At 46.0% G+C, this 14,392-nt stretch overlaps 1 protein-coding gene across 2 annotated transcripts in view; it reads right to left on the bottom strand.

Annotated features, from left to right (window-relative positions):
• kcnq2b (potassium voltage-gated channel, KQT-like subfamily, member 2b) overlaps positions 1 to 14,392 on the bottom strand; it is a 171,608-nt gene that overhangs the window by 17,376 nt on the left and 139,840 nt on the right. The window contains exons 12-14 of one of the 2 annotated variants that reach the window (XM_078554822.1): positions 8,013 to 8,230; positions 5,479 to 5,587; positions 4,158 to 4,289 (exon numbers count right to left, since the gene is read on the bottom strand). In XM_078554822.1, coding sequence (XP_078410948.1) covers positions 4,158 to 4,289; positions 5,479 to 5,587; positions 8,013 to 8,230 — 459 coding nt within the window. The remainder of the gene's footprint in view (positions 1 to 4,157; positions 4,290 to 5,478; positions 5,588 to 8,012; positions 8,231 to 14,392) is intronic. The other variant, XM_078554823.1, reaches the window with a different exon arrangement.

Raw genomic sequence — 14,392 nt, 5'->3', positions numbered from 1 at the left:
TCAGCTTTGAATCTATTCAGTGATGTGCCTCTATTGCTTTCTGGGGTTCCAGAGAAGTTCAAAGATTGACTACCGTCTGAGAGAAAAAAGTCCTCCTCACCTCTGTCTTAAATGGGGGATCTCATATTAATAAACTGTGCCTAGTGGTTGTATATTCCCCCACAAGGAGAAACTTCCTCTCAGCATCTACCATGTCAAGTTCCCTCAGAATATTAAATGGTTCAATAAGATCACCTCTCATTCTTCTAAACTTCAATGAATGCAGGCCCAACCTGCTCAATCTTTCCTCATAAGCCAACCCCTTCATCCCTGGAATCAATCTAGTGAACCTTCTCTGAACTTCCTACAGTGCAAGTATTACAAAAATGATAAAGAGGATCTGGAGAAGGTGCAGAAAAGATTTACAAGGACGATATCAGAAATGAGATGTTATAGTTATCAGAAAACATTGAACAGGCCAAGACTTTTGTCTCTAGTGTAGAGAGGGCTGAGGGGTGGCCTGATAGAGGTCATTAAAATTATGAAAGGGTTTGACAAGGTAGACATAGAGAAGATAATTCGATTTGTGGGGGGTGCGGGCTACAAAACCAGGGGCCTGAATATAAGACAACAACTCATAAATCCAATAGGGAATGAAGGAATAACTGTTTGTCCTAGAATGTGGTGAGAATGGGGAACTCATTAACACAGGGAGTGATTGAGATGAATACATAGATGCAATTAAGAGGGAGTTAAATAAACATAAGAGGGGAAAGGATTAGAATGATATGTTGATGGGGTGAGATGAAAAGGGTTAGAAGGATGCTTATGTGGAGAAAAAACACCAACATATGACCAGTTAGGTCAAATGGCCTGTTTCTGGTGCTGTAAATTTAATGTACATTCCCTTATGAGATATAGGGGACAAAGAGTTTTCATAATTCTCTTTAATCCAGTAAGTGAGCCTGGGGTGAGAGGGGGGTGGGTACAGAGTTTTTATTTCTGTAATACAGCCGGCTTGCCAAGAAATGATGTTTTTGGGTTCTGGGTGCTACTCTGTGCACAGCCCAGTCCGTGTCTAACTCAGGTCATCCATTCTTCCACTCACAGTGAAAATTATTTTTGTCAAAATGTTTTTTTTGAGATGAAATGAAGTAAATGTGTTGAATGATAAAATGTTTATTAATCCTCAGATTGCAGGCTCAGGGAGGCAGTACAAGAGGAGCGGCGATTTTAAAGTGTAAGGAAAACCAGGCCCGAAACCAGAGCGGGGCCAGGCGGCAGTGCAAGAGGAGTGGTGGCCTTGGTGAGATTTCAAAAGAGCAGGAGCTGAGAGTCAGAGCGGAGGGGTATGGAGAGAAAGCGGGAATATGGCGTTGAGATAGAGGATCGGCCATGATCACATTGAATGGCAGAACAGGCTCGAAGGGCCGAATGGTCTACTCCTGCTCCTAGTTTCTATGTTTTTATTGATACTTCTTTTGTAGTTTAGCTCATAGACTGTGTCACTGAAACAAACACTAATATGACAGTAATAAACCTATTTGAACTCTGGGGATTGATTTATTACTGGAACGATATATTGGCCTTGGAGAATGATACCTGAACTCCAAGGGTCACATTTCGAAGCACGATTACACTAATGTTGTATTCCCTGAAATTTGGAAGATTAAATGGTGATTTGGTCAAAGTTTTCAAGACATTAAGGGGAACAGATAGGATGTAGAGAAACTATTTCTCTTATTTTGGGGAGTCTAAGACTGGAGGACATGGTCTGAAAATTGGGGCCAGACCCTTCAAGAGTGAAATTAGGAAACAATTCTACACACATAGGGTGGCAGAAATTTGGACATCAAACAGCAATTTGATGTTTTATCAGTTGTTAATTTTAAATCAAAGATTGATAGAATTTGTTAACCAAAAGTCATAAGGGATATGGGGCAAAGGCAAGTTTTTGGAGTTAGGACACAGAGCAGCCATTATCTCATTGGATGGTGGAACAGGTTCGAGGGGCTGAATGGCCTCCTCTTGTTCCTATGTTCCTGTTAAGAACCCAAAGCCAGATCAAAGACCTAAAGTTCAATTTAATTCAAAAATCATCAAAATTAGTGTTTAAAGCTTCAACAGCCCCATTTACCTTCTCCATTTCTCTCTCTTCTCCCATTTCCTTTGTACGGTTTCTCTATTGCTCTCTTGGAGAAGTCTTTCACTTTCTATCTACCTTCTAGCTCCTGTGTGACCTTGAAAATAACTTCAAACTCCTGTTTCATTAGTGTTTTCATTGGCTGCAAACTGTTTAACAAAACCTGGCCTCTATGTAGTCCAAAACAAAGACTTTAAAGCCATCCCAACCACCCCCACTTTAATATAGGATATAAAAATAAATATTTCCAATCAGTATACTTTGGCATAAATAATAATGTTAGAACAAATATATTTCCCTTATAATTAAACAATTTTAAATGTAAATATTTACTTCTTAAAGTTTTGAATAAACATGCATTAGAGAGTCCTCAGGTTTTTCCCTTCAGATTTTCCTTCTTTAGGTTCAACTGGAGCTAATTATTTTGTGGCAGGTAAAATTATTTCTTACCAGAAACATATTAAAAATCTCAAATCAGTGTACTCTACCATCATAGATTCCCATGTTCAAATTTATACTGAGCTTTGTCTATGTAAACCAGTCACATTGTAATTACACCCTCCCACCAGTGGTGGTGCTAATTACACATAGTGTGTTAGAATGACTCAGTCATAAAACAGTATATGGTCTCATTCACCTTGAGTAACAATGCTAGGAAAAACGAATCACTAGACAATAAAAGATTGAGACCTATCCAATCTGCCTTCTACTATTCTGGTAGCAACATGTTACAATGATAATGGAGCTGCTCAAAGTCTATCACTGAGTCTACAACAGACCTAAACAGCAGGTGAGCAAAACCCCCAGCGGTGGAGAGCTTTCAGAACCATAGATCCAAAGTCTCCTGTTCCTTCCAAGCCCATTACACTCACCACACACCACGTCTCGAGTTAAAGGAAAATGACTTACATTTATATAGCACCTTTCATGGCCTCGGGACATTCCAAAACAATGATTTAGTTTTTAAGTGAAGCAACTGTTGTAATGTAGGAAACATGGCAGCCAGTTTGAATACGGCAAGCTCCTGCAAACTGCAACGTGATGATGTTTTAGTGATAATGTTCCAGTGAAGCCCAACCCAAACTGGAGGAACAGTATCTTCTGATTAGGCATTTTTCAGCCTTCTGGACGTAACATTGAGTTAAACAACTTCAGACCGTGAACTCTGTCCTCCATTTGGATTATTTTCCCCACACAACTCCACAGGGCCAATCTGTAACTTGCTCTTATGTTTTGCTGTCAGAGAGCACTGACCCTTGTTCAGCTATTAACACATTCTGCTATCTGGCCTTTATTCCACTATTAGCACCTGCCTCAGTCTTTAACACTATCAGTAACACTCCCTTTGTCTTGTGTCCATGGCATCTTTGTCAAGTCTCTCCTGAGCTCCCACCTACCCCTGACCTTCTATTCTGCCCCACCCCCTCCCTTCAATAGTACAAAACCCATCACCTTTCTACCTCTCTTCAGCTCTGAAGAGTCATACGGACTCGAAACGTTAACTCTGTTTCTCTCTCCCAAGATGCTGCCAGACCTGCTGAGTTTTTTCCGGCACTTTCTTTTTTTTAACTTGCTTTTGCTTTTATTTTAATGTTTTATTGATGTTGGCTGAGGGATCAATATTGGCCAGGTCACCGGGGAAAGCTCCCATGCCTTTCCTCAAATAGAGACTGTGGGGCCTTTTACCTCCGCATGAGAGGGCAGACAGGGCCTTGGTTTAACATTTTATCCAAAAGATGGCACCTCTGACAGCACTGCACTCCCTCAGTAAAGCACTGGGATGTCAGCCTGGATTTCGTGCATAAGCCTGTAGCCCCAAAATGTTATTTTCTGAAAGAAATTAGATCAACTCTTAATAAATTCCATTAAGTGCTGTTTGCACACAAATCTGTCTAATGTGAAAAGTGATGAGTGTTATGTTGGGTTGGCCATTGTGATTCACAGGTACTGAAAGGGAGGGAACTGGTCAAGGGCACAGAGGGGAGATGGTGGAAATTGGGGGTTGAGGAGGGTTAATGTAAGAGTGGACCCTTGCCTGGACTGTAGGTTTTTGATTCTGGACAGCATGTCCAAGTGCCCTGCGGAATACTGCTCGATCACATCCATGACATCGTACGGTCGCAAGCTCTCCTTGAACTTCCGCTTGGAAACGAGAAATCGCATAATGCTACAAAGAAAGTTTCCAGACAGTTAGCGCTGACAGAGGGAAAGAAAAAGACCGGACAGAAAAGAAGGACATTCGGTCCACATCCCATAGCTTTTCCCCTCCCTTTCCTCGATAGCACTTAGCCTTGCTGGGGTTACAGGTTACACTGCAGGCCCTTGTTTAACTATACTTCACCCTGTAGTCTCAGCATTAGGCGGTGGGGAAGGTGGTATTATTTACCAGCCAGCCACCTGTCTGCACTGGGTTACTGGACGATAATTATCACTGGGACCCCGGGTTTCCCCCATTTTGCTCCAGTATTAGCCACGTGGAGGGCATGTGTCCCTCACTCCAGACAAAATTGATGCAAAATTTCCCTCCTTTCTCCCTCAAAGAAACTCAGGACCATTTTTAACTCATTTCACCCAGTGTGAATGGGGAGCTAGTGGTGATCACCTTTTGCTGTGGTTACACCAGAGGAGAGCAGGCACCATCCCGGGGGGAGGTGTTGCAAAACTGGTGAGCGGAGCTTCTCCTGCCAAAGGTGGCAGGTCCCGCACTCTGCAAGCCAGTGTCCCGTGATCTCACACAGAGCCTCCCGGGTGATTTTGGGGGTGAAGGATGGGCTGTGGGCCAAGTGGTGGAGGTGCTGCCTATTCAGAACGGTTGTTGAGCATCGCTTACAGGGTGCACCAGAGGGCACTCAGAAAGCAGTGGGGCTCCTATTAACCCAGGGAACCCTGCGCCTACTCCACTTTCACTCCACAGGCAAAGCTCCCCCCTCTTCCCCAGGCTCTGACTGTCAGGCACTAAGGAATTCCACTAGGGGGTGCTGCCTATTCAGGGACCAAATAGCTTTGCCTGGAAATATCAGTGAGGACCAGGCCTCAAAACGGTTCAGGCCTCAAACCAACTGGAGAATTACCATTGCCCAAACTACCTCTTAGCCAATCTCTTGGGCACAGCTAACAGCCCCCTCACTCCCTCCATGAGCCTCCCCCCCCCCCCCCCACCCCCCGACCCCAGTACCTCATCAAAGTGAGTATTCCTCAGGAACAAGTTGCAAGGGCCGAAACTGACTGGGCCTGGCCCTATCCTTAACCAACTTCCAAAGGCTTTCCAGCATAGGCATCGCTGACTAGCCGCATGGCTCAGAACATACAGCTCTCAAAGGGCCTGGGGCACCACAAAATATTCAGTCAAGTCTTACCACATGGCTCTGATGGAAACTTTGAGCCCGGGGGTTAAGTCGTCCGTGATGAACTCACACTGATAGCTCCTGTTGTCTGGGATGTCCTCTTCGGGCAGACTGGAATGGTCTGAAACATGAAACAAACGTATTGGAAATCTGGGCAGCTGCAGCTCTCAACCCAGAATGTGATTTCTTCCACAGCCAGCCCTCCATCCCATGGATGTCTCAGATTCCAGCTAATTACTCAGCTTTCCTTCAGCGCTCTCCGCTTAGCCAGAAAGTACATCCGCCCCTTGGAGCCTGCTCCGCCTTTCAATAGGATCATTGCTGATGAATCAGCTCCCCTGTTCCATCCTATTCCCATATCCTTTGTCCTTAGTATCTAAAGATCTGTCAATCTCAGCCTTGAAAATGCTCAATAAGTCCCTTGGGTAGCTGTGCTATTCAAGTCCCGCTCCAGAGACTGCACAGAAAGATACAGTACAGAAGGAGGCCACCATTCCTGTGCCAACCCTTTGACTGAGCTTTCCAATTAGTCCTATTCTCCTCCTTCTCTTCCTGCTTATTTTCCTTAGTTCAAAACTTTTTTTCCTCTTTCCCCTAAGTATTCATCGAATTCCATTACTATTGAATCTGCTTCCACCACATTTTCAGGCAGTGCATTTCACATCACAACATCTTGCTGCTTAAAAAAAATTTTCCTCGATTTCCCTTTGGAAAATTATCTTAAATCTATGCCCTCTGGTCACTGACCCACCTGCCTGTGGGATGGTTCCTATTTAAAAAAAGCCCCATTAAACCTGAACAAGACACAGGGGATAACTCCGCTGCTCTTCTCCAAAATAATTTCATGGGATCCTTTACATTCACTTCAGTGGAGAGATGGCATCTCAGTTTAATCTCTTAACCAAAAGACAGCACCTCTGACAGTACAGCACTCCCTCAGTACTGACCCTCTGACAGGGCAGCGCTGCTTCAGAACTGACCATCTCTCAGTACAGTGCACCCGCAGTACTGACCCTCGAACAGTGGTGTTCCCTCAGTACTGACCCTCCGAAAATGCAGCAGTCCCTCAGTACTGACCCTCTGACAGTGCAGCGCTCCCTCAGTACTGACCCTCTGACAATGCAGCACTCCATCAGTACAGACCCTCTGACAGTGCAGCACTCCCTCAGTACAGACCCTCTGACAGTGCAGCACACCATCAGTACTGAACCTCTCACAGTGCAGTGCTCCCTCAGTACAGACCCTCTGACAGTGCAGTGCTCCCTCAGTACAGACCCTTCAACAGTGCAGCACTCCCTCAGTACTGAGCCTCTGACAGGGCAGCGCTGCTTCAGAACTGACCATTTCTCAGTACAGTGCTCCCGCAGTACTGACCCTCTAACAATGCAGTGTTCCCTCAGTACTGACCCTCTGACAGTGCAGCGCTCCCTAAGTACTGATCCTCTGACAATGCAGCACACCGTCAGTACTCACCCTCCGACAGTGCAGCAATCCCTCAGTACTGACCCTCCGAGAGTGCAGCACTCCCTCAGTACTGACCCTCCGACAGTGCAGCACTCCCTCAGTACTGACCCTCCGACAGTGCAGCGCTCCCTCAGTACTGACCCACTGACAATGCAGCACACCCTCAGAACTGACCCTCCAACAGTGCAGCACTCCCTCAGTACTGACCCTCTGACAGTGCAGCACTCCCTCAGTACTGACCCTCTGACAGTGCAGCACTCCCTCAGTACTGACCCTCCAACAGTGCAGCACTCCCTCAGTACTGACCCTCCGACAGTGCAGCAATCCCTCAATATTAACCCTCTGTTAGTGCAGCGCTCCCTTGGTACTGACCCTCTAACAATGCAGCACCTCCTCAGTTCTGACCCTCCAAAACTGCAGCACTCCCTCACTACTGACCCTCTGCCAGTGCAGCACTCCCTTAGTACTGACACTCTGCCAGGACAGCGCCTCCTCGGTACTGACCCTCCAACAGTACAGCACTCCCTCCGTACTATCCCTCTGACAGTGCAGCACTCCCTCAGTACTGACCCTCTGACAGTGCAGCACTCCCTCAGTACTGACCCTCTGACAGTGCAGCACTCCCTCAGTACTGACCCTCTGACAGTGCAGTGCTCCCTCAGTACTGACCCTCTGACAGTGCAGTGCTCCCTCAGTACCACTGACCCTCCAAAAGTGCAGCACTCCCTCAGTACTGACCCTCTGACAGTGCAGCAGTCCCTCAGCACTGACCCTCTGGCAATGCAGCACACCCTCAGTACTGACCCTCAGACAGTGCAGCACTCCCTCAGTACTGACCCGCTGACAGTGCAGCACTCCCACCTCTGACCCTCTGACAGGGCAGAGCTTCCTCAGTGGTGTACCAGGAATATCATCCTGGATTTGTGCTGGAGTCTCTGTATTGGGACTGTGAACTCACCGCCTCCTGACTCAGAGGGTGGGAGTGCTACACACTGAGCCATGGGCTGACAGCTGAACAGAGGCTGCTTGGCAATTCAATGGAAGAAACAGGAGTTGATGTGATAGTCAGGGTTTGCATGTACCCTCAGAGTTTTGCCGTGAGCCTGCTCCTTTCAGACGGAAGGCATGCCTGAAGCGTGTTCTGTCGGTAAAACTCCAGCTCTTCTGCACCTTGTCCGGACTGTTCTCGATGCTGTTGTCTGCACTGGGCGATCTGCGCATGCTGCTCTGTGGTGAACCTTTCCCCTTGGCACTGGGACCCTTGGGGCTGGAGAATCTCTCTCTCAGGCTGACCTTGCTGCTGTAAAAACACACAAACTGCTCATCAACACAGGTTTCAGCGCAACGCCCCCTCCCACCACCCCACCCGGACACGGACATCGGGAATGCCTGTCCTGATCCTGGGTTTACTGGAAGCTCCCATTCACTCCCAGACTCCACTACAAGCAGAATGCAATGGGCGGAATATTCTCCCTTCGATTGTCGGAACTCTGTGTTGTCCAGTCATCTCGACCACCGTCATCTAGAGAGAGACACTTCTGTTTACCCCACCCCCACCACACTGAAACCCCACCCACCCGATAAACTGACATCACTCCCCATCACACACATACAGTCACCATGTCAACAGTGAAATCAAGTTTAAACCCCCTATAGAAATTAGAACCCCTATAATCATAGTCCTGACCTTAACCCCCAAATCCTAACCCCACCCGACTATCATCCACTCTGTCACTCACTCTGACTGGCCCCCCCATTCCAAAGCTGCTCATACAGCAGCAATTCTTCTTCGCTGACTATCAGAGTCGTACACTGCAGCTAAATGACAGCGCACATGGCAGAGTCAACGTCTCCCTGCAGGAGCTGGCGTGCTGGGCCACGATCCTGGGAACAGCCATACTCCACCACCCCTCATCTGAGCTAAAAAGTAACTACTGCTTCCCCAACTCTGTAACCCATCGGAGAGGCACCCTCTTCCCCCAGCCTGGCACATGCCACCCAAAAAAGCAACAAAACGATAGAGGCAGAAGATGAAAGAGAGAAAAAAGCAAAGAGGATAGGGAGAAAGTAGGGAAGGCAGAGAGAGAAAAGCATAGCAGACAAAGAAAGAGAGAGAGAGAGAGAGAGGCAGAGAGAGAAGTTGAGAGGAGAGACAGGGAAATAAACTAGCAGGAGGTGGAGGCTCCACAAATATCCCCATCCTCAATGATGGAGGAGCCCAGCACACCAGTGCGAAAGATGAGGCTGAAGCATTTGCTACAATCTTCAGCCAGAAATGCTGAATGGATGATCCATCTTGGCCTCCTCCGGAAGTCCCCAGCATCACAGATGCCAGTCTTCAGCCAATTCGATTCACTCCATGTGATATGAAGAAAAAGCTGAAGGCACTGGATACTGCAAGGGCTATGGGATCTGACAATATTCCGGCAATAGTACTGAAGATTTGTGTTCCGGAACTTGCCATGCTCCTAGCCAAGCTGTTCCAGTACAGTTACAACACTGGCATATACACAGCTATGTGGAAAATTGCCCAGGTATGTCCTGTACACAAACCTGGCCAATTACTGCCCCATCGGTCTACTCTCGATCATCAGTAAAGTAATGTAAGGGGTCATCAACAGTGCTGTCAAGTGGCACTTACTCAGCTATAGCCTGCTCACTGACACTCAGTTTGGGTTCCACTCAGCTTCTGACTTCGTCACAGCCTTGGTTCAAACATGGACAAAAGAGCTGAACTCCCAAGGTGAGGTGAGAGTGACTGCCCTTGACATCAAGGCAACATTTGACCGAGTGTGGCATCAAGGAGCCCTAGCAAAACTGGAGTCAATGGGAATTAGGGGGAAAACTCTCCGCTGGTTGGAGTCATACCTAGCACAAAGGAAGATGGTTGTGGTTGTTGGAGGTCAATCATCTCAGCTCCAGGACATCACTGCAGGAGTTCCTCAGGGTAGTGTCCTCGGCCCAACCATCTTCAGCTGCTTCATCAATGACCTTCCTTCCATCATAAGGTCAGAAGTGGGGATGTTCGCTGATGGCTGCACAATGTTCAGCACCATCGCAACTCCTCAGATACTGAAGCAGCCCATGTCTAAACGCAGCAAGACTTGGACAATATCCAGGCTTGGGCTGACAAGCGGCAAGTAACATTCACACCACACAAGTGCCAGGCAATGACCATCCCCAACAAGAGAGAATCTAATCATCGCCCTTTGACATTCATTGGCATTACCATCACTGAATCCCCCACTATCAACATCCTGGGGGTTGCCATTGACCAGGAACTGAACTGGACTAGCCGTATAAATACTGTGGCTATAAGAGCAGATCAGAGGTTGGGAATCCTGCAGCAAGTAACTCACCTCTTGACTCTCCAAAGCCTGTCCACCATCTACAAGGCGCAAGTCATGAGCTCCAACAAGCTTAACACCATCTAGGACAAATCAGCATGCTTGATTTCACCCCATCCGCCACCTTCAATATTCACGCCCTTCACCACTGACACAAAGTGACAGCAGTGCATACCATCTACAAGATGCACTGCAGCAACTCACCAAGTCTCGTTCGACAGCACCTTTCAAGCCCACAACCTTCACCATCTAGAAGGACAAGGGCAGCAGACACATGGGAACACCATCACCTGGAAGTTCCCCTCCAAGCCACTCACCATTCTGACTTTCACTATCACTGGATCAAAATCCTGGAACTCCCTCCCTAAAAGCACTGTGGGTGCACCCACATCACATGGACTGCAGCGGTTCAAGAAGGCAGCTCACCACCACCTTCTCAAGGGCAACCAGGGATGGGCAATAAATGCTGGCCCAGCCAGCGAAGCCCACATCCCATGAATGAATAAAAAAAAGAGAGAGTAGAAGGGACAAAGGGAAACAGAGAGGGACAAAAAAACAGAGAGAGTAGAAGGGACAAAGGGAAAAGCAGAAAAGTATCAGAGGCGGACAAGGTAGGGAAAGAGAGAGAGACAGAACTGGACAGAACAAGAAACAGCAGAAGGATAGAGAGAAACAAGACAGAGGGAGAAGAGGATAGGGGTAAACATAGTTCACCACACTCTCTATTATGAAAAGTTACAAGTCTTCCAAATACTCTGAGCAACTTCACCAGTTCTATGAAAAATTACATTTGTAAATTTTAATTGTAGAATTAATCATGGTGCTAACACAGCACCAAAGAAGGAGAACTCTGCCTGTTAAAGAAATGGCTGGTTCTTCATGCCACCCTTGAAACTCCAACAAATCTCCAAACTGACTATCCCCATTGGTTCCCCCCAGTACAGAGGGCATTGTCTACACCTTGTGTCCTCATCTGTACCCTTTGAGGTGACTCTGGGCAAATTGTTGCCCAGTCTAATTTTTACACTGTAAACTTGCAGTCTCTAGGATGTGGACTGAGTGTGTCTGGGCTGGTTTCAGCAGTCATTCCCTTTAAGAGATATTCCCTGTGTGGGGAGGGGGATATTTAACTATGCTTCTCCTGGACAAATGGAAAAAATCTGAAGAATGAAAGGAATGTTTTTATCACAATGATTTACATTATAGGCTATCATCTATAAACAAAATAAACAGAAATAAATTATTATTAATACAGCTGTCACCCTTATAACAAGAAACAGGCTTGATTTATTGGGATTGGATTGGTTCCTGTTACTGAGCTGTGTCAATTATCTGTAGTTAAATGGCATCTGGGAAACATTGCAGTCCATAACAGGAAGAACCATTGAGGAGGCGAGACCATTCTTCACATCAAGCCTGCACTACTTCTTATATATCACTGACTCTACTCACCCATTTTAGCTCCTCTCACAACCCATGTACACTCTCCCTTATCATGGACTTCACCCCACATTTAAACTCACTATTACCAAAGCTATTAATTATTTAGCATAATTTCAAAAGATACATTTATCCCCATATCTCTACTATTCAACCCTAGTCTGCTTCCTCAGCATTCCATCCCAGTTCAAGGGTTCAGGAACACCAGTGCCCCAACCATTATTTAATCAGCATATACTGAGTCAATCACTAGAATCAAAAGCCCCACTCAGTAACCAACCAGATATTGTACCGTTATAATATGTGCCCCAACTCCAGAATGAAAGCAAGAGAGATATCAGCATGAACATCTATTGTTCATTCACTAGAGGTTTGTAGGAATGCATGGATCCATACTGGGAATAAGTATCTTGACCAAATTTAGCACAAAAGGTGGGCAGAAAGCCAAGAGCATGAAACCTTTTGAAGTGCAAAAACAGGCCTTGTATTCCAACAGGCATTGCCTGCGACAGCAGTTAACAGAAAAGCACAACAACATGCTGGCCTCTCCACACAGAGTCAATGAACATGCACACAGGCAAATCACGGTGCCAAGAGAAGGCATTTGGTGGTGGGGGGGGTGCGGTGCGATCAGGCTGTGGGCTACAGATTGGAGGTGGGGATGGGGAATGGGTGAGGAGAATGGAGGGACAGGCAGCATAGGAAACTCTTAGCAAAGGCAAGCCAAGGCAAGACTACTTAAACAGTTCAGAGTTCATGCAAATAAATCATTGTCACCAGAAATAAAAGCAATCCTGTCCCTTGTTTTAAAGGGAAACTTTTCTCAAAGATAATCCAGTAACAAATTAAATCGCTAATGTAAATATTTGGCTCTTAAATTAACTTCTCAAATGAGTAGTCATCCCTCAGTGTGCTGAATGTATGACACTCGAGACAGATTCACTCTGTTTTCATCGTTTAGACTTCAATGGCAGTGTTTTTCTATAGTTTATGCATTTTATCTCAGCATTCTTTCTACTATCCAATATTACTCTTGCTACTTCCAGTCAGAAAATAGTCACACTGTCTAATCTCCTCCTGTTGCGGTCAAACCCCATACTCCAGTTGACCAGGTGCATGAGAGCTCGTAGTTAGGGGGAACAGAGACCCTTAACTTCCAATTTCACTTTCCCTGGATAACTGGACCATACAGGCCTCCATTGAAAGTCTAACTCTATTGGAAGCCCAAGTTTCACCAAGGGTCAAGGCCAGCCAACCCAACCTGACCTTTGTTGGGTGACCAAAATTTCCATGACCCCTAGGCACTAGCTCCACACCAGATATCCAATTACTGGAACCTACTGTGTCAGCATAAAATATGGAAAATAATATGTAAACCAATCATTTAGCACATAAATTTTCAGTAAAATAAAATTAATCATTTTGAAGGAAGGCTTTTTAAATTATAATCTGATTTCATGGAGAGTTGATGTTCCTTGAGCAAATCCCAAGATATTTCTTCGATTTGATTCATTGGGAATTGACCTTCTCAGCATGGGAAGAGCCAAAGAGACGTTCAACACCACTGGGGTTGATGAACATACCTTCACTTCCTGCATCCAGAGGCAAAACAGCACTAGCGAAGATGGAAAACCTGGAGGTACATGGTGGCATAGTAATGATTTGCTGCGTTTTGAGTGTACAGGATGACCTACAAGGTTTTAATGCAGCTCTGTCACACAGCCAGGATTATCTCTTGCACAGGAGGTCCTCATGTGAATTTCAATTTAAGGTGGAGAGCAAAACAAGTGCTTTTTAAATAGACCGACTCACTGCCCTTCACACAGGATAACATTTGCTCCCATAGCTCACTGCAAAGAATCAGAATTCCTGCAGTTGTAACTGGCTCATTTCCAAACCAGAGACATTATTGACCAGTTCAGTTTGAGTCAGTGCAATTGCTTGAAAATACCGAAAAAAAATTTCCGATGCAGACACACTTGCCCGCCAAAGGACAACCACTTTTTTTTAACCCGAAACTTGGATAACAAACCTACATCAAAACCTCAGACCCAAACAGTAACACTACATGCAACATAAGGATGCATAATCCCCCTTCTGTCCGATGCTCATTAATAATAAAAATTATAGCTTTGTAGCATTTTAACATTGACCTACACACTGTGCTTATCTCTATCTCTCTCTGTGTTGTCTCCCTCTCTCCTCGCTATCTGTCTGTCTAAGTGATTATGCGTTTTCTTTTAAGGCTACAAAATGCAGCTCAGAAGCTCCACAAGGTGCTCTTGCGACAAGTGCAAGTGAGGGTCACATGGCTCTGAGATACTCTGATTGCTGGGAATTGCTTGTGTTTAAGAGCCAACCTTATTGGAATAAAACCACAGCATTCGAATCGATCTCCAAATTCCTTTCAAACTGCTCCCTCTATCAAAGCCTGCAAGTCACATGCCATCCTGACTCTAAACGATATTGCTTCGCTGTCGCTGGGTCAAACTCTCTTCCCAATAGCACTGTGGGTCTACCCACCCCACACAACTGCAGCGTGTTATAAATGCAAATTTTTTTAAGATGATTACATTTTGGAACTGTGTCTAAATGAGGTAGTGGAGAGTCATGTGATCTGTTGTGCGCTCTGCCCAGCCACAGGCCAGTTGGCTTGGTTACTATGGGGACAGGGA

Source organism: Cetorhinus maximus, chromosome 13, assembly GCF_964194155.1.
Source record: "Cetorhinus maximus chromosome 13, sCetMax3.hap1.1, whole genome shotgun sequence".
NCBI classification, from domain to species: domain Eukaryota; kingdom Metazoa; phylum Chordata; class Chondrichthyes; order Lamniformes; family Cetorhinidae; genus Cetorhinus; species Cetorhinus maximus.
Note: the sequence above shows the minus strand (reverse complement) of the source record. Positions and strands in the feature narration are given on the sequence as shown.